This window comes from Papaver somniferum, chromosome 9 (assembly GCF_003573695.1).
Source record: "Papaver somniferum cultivar HN1 chromosome 9, ASM357369v1, whole genome shotgun sequence".
NCBI lineage: Eukaryota > Viridiplantae > Streptophyta > Magnoliopsida > Ranunculales > Papaveraceae > Papaver > Papaver somniferum.
In genome coordinates this window covers 40530533-40539880 of record NC_039366.1, presented here as the reverse complement: position 1 = coordinate 40539880, position 9348 = coordinate 40530533, and the positions used below count along the sequence as shown (strand labels likewise).

General features: G+C 34.4%; 1 protein-coding gene across 1 annotated transcript in view; it reads right to left on the bottom strand.

Moving 5' to 3' along the window:
- LOC113311841 (protein REDUCED WALL ACETYLATION 2-like) overlaps window positions 1-9348 on the bottom strand; it is a 21864-nt gene that overhangs the window by 11363 nt on the left and 1153 nt on the right. Inside the window, exons 2-13 of the mRNA XM_026560642.1 lie at window positions 4640-4750; window positions 4469-4525; window positions 4310-4382; window positions 2862-3020; window positions 2467-2616; window positions 2120-2375; window positions 1805-1926; window positions 1588-1674; window positions 1407-1495; window positions 1247-1309; window positions 244-300; window positions 63-90 (exon numbers count right to left, since the gene is read on the bottom strand). Coding sequence (XP_026416427.1) covers window positions 63-90; window positions 244-300; window positions 1247-1309; window positions 1407-1495; window positions 1588-1674; window positions 1805-1926; window positions 2120-2375; window positions 2467-2616; window positions 2862-3020; window positions 4310-4382; window positions 4469-4525; window positions 4640-4750 — 1252 coding nt within the window. The remainder of the gene's footprint in view (window positions 1-62; window positions 91-243; window positions 301-1246; window positions 1310-1406; window positions 1496-1587; window positions 1675-1804; window positions 1927-2119; window positions 2376-2466; window positions 2617-2861; window positions 3021-4309; window positions 4383-4468; window positions 4526-4639; window positions 4751-9348) is intronic.

Below are 9348 nucleotides of genomic sequence, written 5' to 3'. Positions count from 1 at the left end.
AATATGGCAGTCGTAAGCATGAAATTGAGCATCGGATAGTCCGGAATTAAAGACAGCACTAGTTTAGGCTCTCCATCTAGGATGCCAGTCCTGCAAGTGTGCAAGAAGAGTTTATTACTAGAAGAAAAGTTGCCAATGAAAAGAAGGCATGTCAGTTCAAGATTCTAAAGTACCCACACGCCGACTCCAATACACCAACCATTCCAAGGTGTATCGGGAAATAATTGATCAGATTGAGATTACCTCTGCCAAATATGAAACTGCGAGATATAGGTCTCTAATGTAATTTTACCCAGCCATCTGATGAAAAGAAAAAGCCATAACTTTAGAGATTTTATGTTAGCCAAAGACAGAAGACCGTATGAGGGCAGAGTTATGAATGCCCAAATGACTGAATCCGTAATACAAAACAAGATGGTGCTGTCATTGCCTAGACAAGCTGAGACCGATATATTTCTCATATTTCTTCTTGCTGAAGAATCCGAAAGGCCAACAGAAAAAGGTAAATATGAGTGATCGCTAATATCCTATTAATTTCCGTAATAAATGCCAATCAGATTTCAGTTTATTCCTCTGGTGGATAAGTGGTGCTGGCACAAAAAGATGTTTAATCATATTAAAAAATATTCCCTCCGTCTGAGGAAAAGTGGGTCTTGAGTTTTGCATTTTTGCCTAGTGGGTCTTTGATTTTTTTTTTTGGGACGAATGCAGTATATTGCTATTAATTGGTAATCATATCAGTGGACATTAATGGTGGCCGTGGTTGTGGGAGTAGATGTGAGTGTTGGTGATTGTTGGAAGAGGCGGTGTTGTTGATGGATGATTAGAAGTAGTGGTAAAAGTAGTGGCAGTGGTGGTTCTGGATGGTTTCTTTGGTGGTGGTGATGCTCGGTATTAGGGAGTAATATTTGTCAATGTACTATTGGGGAAAATGTGGTTAACACCGTACTTATATTTGTCACAGTGTAATGTAATGATTTTGATATGCAGGTGTCACTGTAGTACAATGATAAAGTCATTGGTGATGGTAATAGTGATCTGATATCGAAACTCGCCAGTACCAAATTCTTTACCGATCCAAAAAAAAGAATCCGGATACCATACCATAAAAAAAAAGCATAACAATTAAGGATGCACATCATCAATTTATACAGTAACAACAAAAGAATCTCACATGTAAAACTTGGCACAAATATAACATATTATCGAACCTGTACCAGTTCAGCATTATCAACAAACCACTTACGCAAAAAGGGTCAAGGAGTAGCACCGAAAGTACTGAGTAACATTTCGTAGACAAATATAAACACTGATTCAAAAAAACCAAAAAGGGAGAAATGAAATTAGCTACAAGAAATCTGTATATATCAAGTGGATGAAAATCTACTCAAAGTATAACTGCTTACGTTATTGGAATCCATGATGTATAAGGATGGTACTTCTGGTATGTAATACTATCCAGCTTGTATATATACTCGAACCACAGATATCCAACCTGAAATTTTGCATAGGGATTTATATCCGGTACCGAAATTTATGGGATGGAGTCTTGTAGAACGAGATATATGATAGAGTTTAGCACATTACTGTCAGGGAAACAGATGCCGCAGCCAATTTAATAGATATTCTACGTTTGAATTCTGCCTCCTCCAGCTTTTCCATCCACTTCTCTACCTAATACAACAATGGAAGTATAAAACTAACTCAGTCAATTACGAAATGCTACAAAGCACGAAATGCCAGAAGATATATAATTTGCCATCTCAAAAACAGAGATGCATATGTACTATGTATATCATCTTACTGTTGGGTGATAGTAAGCATAAATCATTCCAATAATCCATATATAACGATCAAGCCCCGTGCGCACATGCCATTCTTTCAATGAGCGGGTTCCTTCTGGTCCCAGGAAGGTTACTGAGCAACCTGCAGATTTATCTTGGTTCAGCAATAATCCGATAATGGCTTAAAAAAAAAAAAAAAAAAAGAAGCAATAATCCGATAATCCGTTTGAAAAAGGGGAGGTTTTTTTATTTTCCATTTTCTTTCTTTTTTAATTCTAATATCATATTGGTAATTAATTTGTTACTGAAAAGTAGAGCTTGCCCATGCGACTCACCAAGAAGAAACATAAATGGGCTCCATACGAGTTCAAATACTCCAGGGACTTCCCAGACCAGAATAATAATCAAGAAGCAGGAAGCCATCTTCAGCGCTATCACTGATCCAATCTCATTGTATTTGTTCAGGATACGGAGGGCACCGTAGACCATAAGAGTAAAAAAGGTGTGCATTGGGCATATGTAGTAAAACATGTAATCATTGTTAAGGACAATGCAGACAAACGCCGCTAAGAAATTAAGCCTCCACATCATCTGCGCATGAATATGTATACGAAGAACACTTGGTCAGGAACAAATGTATTACTTACGCAAGCATGATATTTAAGCACGCGCAATTAATTACCTGGGCGAATCTAGCTATGCTGAAGTCTTTCCGGACATAGTAATAAGAAAAGTTACCAAACCCAGTCATCCACACATATCCAGCGATAAAAACGCGGATTCCATTATAAATTTCCAATGCACCAAAGTAATGATACATCACAAACATTACCTGGAAAAAAAAGATTAAAAACAGTAAGTTCGCGTACCATGCAACAAGAACCAATACCGATCATATCTTTGATTATAAGATATATTGGCGAATCATGTATGGATGTCATAGATGAGATTTTCTAAACAAAGCGTGAAGTATGGCTTAAGATTGGATTATCTCTATCTGCTAGTAAATTGAAAATGCTTAAAACTTTCTGTAGAATAAACTTCAGCTATGAGCAAATCACTTTATAAAGAACCAACCTGCATCCACCCTTTCCATTCTTCAGTTTGATGCCTGTTTAAATAGAGTATAGATTTCCCTGTGATTGGTGATTTATCTTGGTGGATCTTAAAAGAAGTGATCGCGGCAACCATGATGAGAAGGAAATAAAGAAACAGGAAAATATCCCGACTGTAACTCTGCAGGATAAATATTCAAGGAAAATCAACATAGTCAGGGTAACGAATGAGTACATGACTGAAGAAATATATGTTTTTTACTCATAAACCGCCACCAATGCATGCAACGGCGTAGCAGACTGATGAACCTGCTATCTGGTGGAAAATCAAGTTCAAGCAATATTTAAAACTGATCCATATTTTATACTAGTGCTGAGAAGTATTGGGCATTTAATATCTTACCAACCGTCAACAGTGCTTGAATAGAATCTATAATACTTCTTAAAGGTGAATCTCTTTGCTGACAGGGCAGATCCAAAATGAATTTCATGTTTTCTATCAAATTCGGCCGCCATGGGCAAGCTCAGTTGTAATATTTGCGAAGATATTATACCAAGAGATACATCGATTTTCAAGAGATGTATCTTTTCAAAGTTACTATTTTTCAAGCCAAAATCCGTTGATTTTGGGTGAAGACTTGTGTTTTCAATACTAATGTTTTTCAAGCAAACTGTTTAAGAGAAAACCGTGTAATAGAAGCATTCCTCATTTCACTCTCTTTTAATTCCCTCGGATTCTCATATGAGATTGAATCCAAAGTAGCATTTATTTCTGCCATCTTTAGTTTTTCCAACGTATTTCTTATACATCTCCTCCCTCACTAAAGAATCTCAAAGTTCTTTGTTGCGTATTACCGCTGCTTACGTAAAGTTCATCTTTGATTCTTGCAATCAGATTATGAAGCTGTCGAATATAATGCTTATGTATGTTCTGAGTAAGTCTTGTTTAGAAGTTTGAAAGTCAGTTTGTCTAGTTGTTAGTGTGTCTTTACTTAGTTATATTTCTACTTCAAATCTTTTGAGTTATCTTAGTTTTTGGAAATTAAGGGGTTGGTTGTGTCTAATGATGCAAGCAAGGTTAATTTTTGTGGATTACTTTGTAAACATGAAAATACGAAGTCTTTAGTAAGTCATTACATTCCTACCGCACAACCAAAATGTTAAATGACTCAATTCCATCATATTCCCATTCCAAGCATCAAATTGCCAAGATCTTTCTTCAGCATATATAATGCTGAACCTAAGATATGTCCACTAGCCATACAAAAAGAAATCTGTGCTAGAATTTTTGTTTCTTTTTTCATGTTTGCCTTTACATGCGAAAAGACACCACTATTTATTATTTAATTGACGATTCCATAGGCCTTTCGCCATTTCAAGCTCGTATATATACATACATACGTATATTATATATATATATTTTACATACAAGGTAGATTTTAGATACTAAAGGGATGAAATTAATGGTACCTTTATTGAGTATCCGAAGGTATCTGTGCGATCACATATATACATGTATACCAGATACAAGCCAAATTCAGATCTGAAAATCGCAGTAGTAATCAGAAAAACAATCATACTGATTAAGATGCATCGCAAGTTTAAGAAAAATTAAGGGGATTCACTCACATGGCTCTTAATGTTAATCGATTTTCAACAAAGAATGACGAATCCATCAGAAAAAATCTGACAAAGTTCCAAAAACAAATATCAAATGTGCATGCATACGTCACTCTATCTAAAATCATGAAAACAACAACAGCATAAAGTTTAAGAAACCAGATGCATCTTTATATGTACCTGAGAAGCTGAGATGCCACACTTGGACTGTCTAGATTTATAGTAGATAACGGGAGATTCGGATCTTCTAATAAAGCAGCTCTGCCATCGTTGATGTCAGAAATCCTGCCACTACAGAAAATTCCGTCATCGGGCGGGAAAAAACATAACCCATTGAAGTCAAATGGATAAGTAGATTAAATATGCTGGCTGTCTCTCTACTCACACACCAGCAGTGTGCATGTGTGTTGCAACTTGCACGGCCGTAATGTTAGGCCAATTCCTATGGGATGAACAAACTTAGAGTTTGTTCATTTTGATCCCACTATGGGATGAACAAACCAAGAAAATGGATGTTCAAATGAACAGATCTGTTCATTTGAACATCGAGTCACACCATCAGACGCGCGTCTGTTGCAAGGACGTGCGACATCCATACTAACGTGCAAGCCAAGAACAATTGCGGGCGTCATTAGCACAATCTCTGGCGTCACTAGCATGAACGCCCACTGCAAATTCAGGTTTTTTACTAATATTTTTCTCACTTTATCCTATTTTATCTCACTTTTATCTTATTTTATCTCACTCCATCCTATTTTATCTCACAAAAATATTATATTTGATATTTCAACTTTATCTTACAAAGCATTTTATATTAAAAAAAACTACTAATGGGGCACTAGAAAACCAAATCTGTTCATTTTACCCTGCTTTACCATAATGGAGAAACCCGTTTGACCATCCACGTGGCTGAACAAAATTTTGAGTTTGAACATTACCATATGAACTGCTCTTATTTTTCTGACTTACCTTCCACGTGATTTGGAGGTGCATGTCCCATGATGTGTTATATATCCCGACAAAATTGGTTTTTTTAAGACGGATTTTGAACACCATCTAATTAAGCAATATATAAGTATAGGATTTTATAGTTTCTCTTTTATGTATGTTTAATTTTAAGTTATTGTGTAAAAAGATCGTATGTTTAGTGTTTTATTAATGTCTGGGGTGATGAATATGCAGTTGATACACCAGAGCGGTAGATTAAAGACCATTAACTGACTTTTTATTTTTTAGAAAACCCTACCATCACTTGACTGATGTTGAGTGTTTGAATATCCAATAATTATATGTTTATTTATTATTTATTTATTTTAGAAAACTAAGTATATCCAAAGTATCTGGACCAACATAAAAGTAATAAATTCGGTTTCATTTTAGCATATAAAAGGAAAATCAAAGAAAGTCGAGTAAGGTCAAACATTTAACTCGTATAATTGATCCCATGAGTACCAAGAAACGATCTAGTATTTCATCTACTTTTCTAGTGCGGTTGCAAGTGCACATGTTGACATTTTATGTAAATTTGGGTGTTTGAAGTCTTTAAAAGAAAATAAAAAATGTATGAGTTAATAAGCATATAAGTTTTAAAATGAAAGTAAATCGATAAATATAAAATAAAAAAAAAGACTAAAAGAAAACAAAAAAGTAAATTTAGATCTAAATTTAGAGACAAAAATGGGTTGGATCAGTTTAACCTGTTATGTTTTTAATAAGGGGTTAGCTACTATGTCTTTTAACTATTTCATAAGGATATTATGGTAAATAAATAGACCGTCAGAATCAAGTTACGACCCTAGTACATCATATGCATAACTATCTAGATCCTAAGTAGACGCTAAGATCCTTAATTTGTGGGGAAACAGATGCAAAAAAAATTGAAAGAGACATAAATATGTTAAAAAAAAAATATATGATATTGGTGAGGTAGGATACATACAGAGTCTTATGCACACAATATTTTACAAGGTTTGTTCTAAATATTTTTTTTTATAAAACTCAAATAATAATGGAATTGAATTTAACAATTTGATGACATGATCCTCTTATTAAACTGTACATTCTTATTAAAAATGATCACAATTAATATGAGATAACAAATCTCACCGTTTATTAATTTTAATTTTAGTTTTAACCGCTAATTTTCAAAGTCGTAGAAGACGGTGTTATAAGTCTTAAATTTTGCTCGTTTTTGTACGAATATATAATTTTATAAAACAATAGCATCAAAATATTAGTTTCAAATTTGTTGGTGTTCAAGTTTTATAGAAAAATAGATACAAAGCTTATGCCCCGTAGAAAATTCAAAGGGCTTTCTAAATATACAGAATTTGAAAAAAAAAAATTATGTATGGTTAATAAGTATAAGTTTTTAAATGCTACTCTTTATTTTTATAAAAATGAGTATATCGTCAATGACTGGAATACCCAATTTCTAAGTTGTTTTCTTATTAGGTCCTTGTATATAGAACAGATTAGTCTGACATCCCTCGTTGATCTACAAACTTATATTTTCTTTTGGCACTATGTTATCTCTAAGCCGATGACTAACTTTTTACTGCACCAAAATTTATTACTCGTTCGTCTCAAATAATAGGCTGGTTTCATGTAATTAATTGATTTGCATCTTTATTTGGACATGAAACTAGTATATTATTATTTTAAGGGTCATTTTATCTTGTATACCTGCATACAAGATAAGAGTGATTAAAATATTAATATTATACATTGATTTTATGATATTTTATTGGAGCCGGTGAAATCAGTTTAAAAGAAATCAAAAGATCATATTTCCATTACTACCCCTAAGGGTTTATAGCAAAATGGAGTTGGCATCTTTTATTGCTACGGGACTCCAGATCTCTAATCATTAATAAATCACGACCCCACATCCACTTTGATCAGGGACTAATCCGACTGCCGAATTTTAGTTTCAACAAAGAGCCCTAAGAGCAACTGCAGTGGTGCGAGTATAACCAAAGACCAAAGAGGAAAAAAAAGACCAAATTTTGGGTTTAATCTGGTGTGTGACCCTACGGTGGAAAAACTAAATTCGGTCAGACGGACATTATACCAACGCCTGGTGTGGGGCGTAGAATATACCAACGCCTGGTGTGGGAGGAGTATACGTTCGCCCGGTGTAGAAAAAAAAAATAAAAAAAAAAAGAAAAAAAGTGGGGCGGAGGTATTATGCCCGCCCCATGCATTTGAAGTTTGTAAAGAGTGGGGCGGAGGTATTAAGCCCGCCCCACACAAAAGATTAAAAAAAAAAAGACGGGCGTGCATTATACGTTCGCCTGGTGTGGGGCGTAGACTATACGTCCGCCTGGGATGGGACGTGGACTATACGTCCGCCTGGTTATGGGGCGTGGACTATATAAATGCCCGACTATATTTGGGTTTGGTTTTGGTCGTAGACCAAATTTGGTCTGGATTTTAGTTTTTAATCAAATTTTGATCGATGGTCCGTCCCACTATGTCTATCAACTGGACACTATATTTGGGTTTAGTCGTCCATCGTGGACGCTCTAAATATGTAAGCCACTAATCCGCCCGTACATATATATATTCTAATTGACTTTTAAGTTTTAAGTGCGTTCTTTTTTCAGAGTTATTTTCCTCATCCAAATCTAAAGTACCGCAAACTGAGGAAAATCTGTATATAATTTTCCAACGGATAGTCCAGAGGTTTGATGACAGTGATAGTCAGAAAAAAATGATTGTATGATGAAGTTGGTTTTGATTTTTAGAGTAAGTTGGGAAAATTAAATTGGGTAAGCTCGCTTGTAATTGGGACGGAATAAAACAAAACAAAAAAAAAAGTAGTAAAGAAGAGAGAAAGAGGAACTGAGGAAGATTTTATCAAAACCGAGTTCCATAGGAAACTGTTTCCGTGTGATAGTTAATGCTGCAAACACAAGGGTATTAAAGGAATAAGCATTTTATAATTATAACCTGTTTATCCTATCGAAAATTTTGTAAACCCAATGAAAAAGTTGACAAATCATTAGAGAGAATAGACAGCTCATTAATTCTTATCTTGTATAATTAATGCTTCTCTTGTATACAAGATAAGAAGACTTATTCTAAAACGGAGAAAGTAATTGATTTGCAGCACTCGTGGTGACTTCAAAGAAATAGGTGAGGTTTTACGTCGCAATACGCTCCAACTGAATATAATACCGTCTAAGGGGAAGCCAAGGGTGGTTCAGCCCTCCCCTAAAAGTTTAATTATTGACGGACTCTAGGAGGCCTCTATACGGTGATTGGTGAAATTGATGCATTTTTGATAATTTTATTTTGCTTTTCTTTTTATAACGGAGAGCTCTTAATTGTTACGTTCTTCAAAAAATTTAGAATATTTTGATAAATGCTACAGAGAATTTTGAGATTGAAATTTTAATAAGAAAAAAGGAAAGTCATAAAACTTGAATTTTAATTTTTCAATTCATTTTACGTTGTTTTTTTTTTCAATTTTTGTCTCAAATGGTTAATGATCATTATAATTTATGTGTTGACAGAAATTTAGAGAAATTGGATCCATAATCGAAGATTTATGAGTTTGAAATTTAACCCAGAAGGACGAATCACGCCCATGGGTCAAATTGCTGGAGAAGAAAAAACGCTTCATGGATCATTTAGGAACAGATATAAACATTCCTAATTAGCGACTTCTGTAAGCGTTACTAATTATCAGGAACGTGTGTAAGTCGTATTAAAAGTTTTTTCAGTATTGTGGCTAATATTTTTCAGGTACCGTTGCTAATGTATTTTACCATATTTTTCTGTTTAAGATTTTGCTTAAACCAGCCGATGGTTTTCTTTTTCCAGAAAACATTGACAAATAAAAAGGTGACGGTATAGAGCATGAAAAAAGCAAAAAAAAAAAA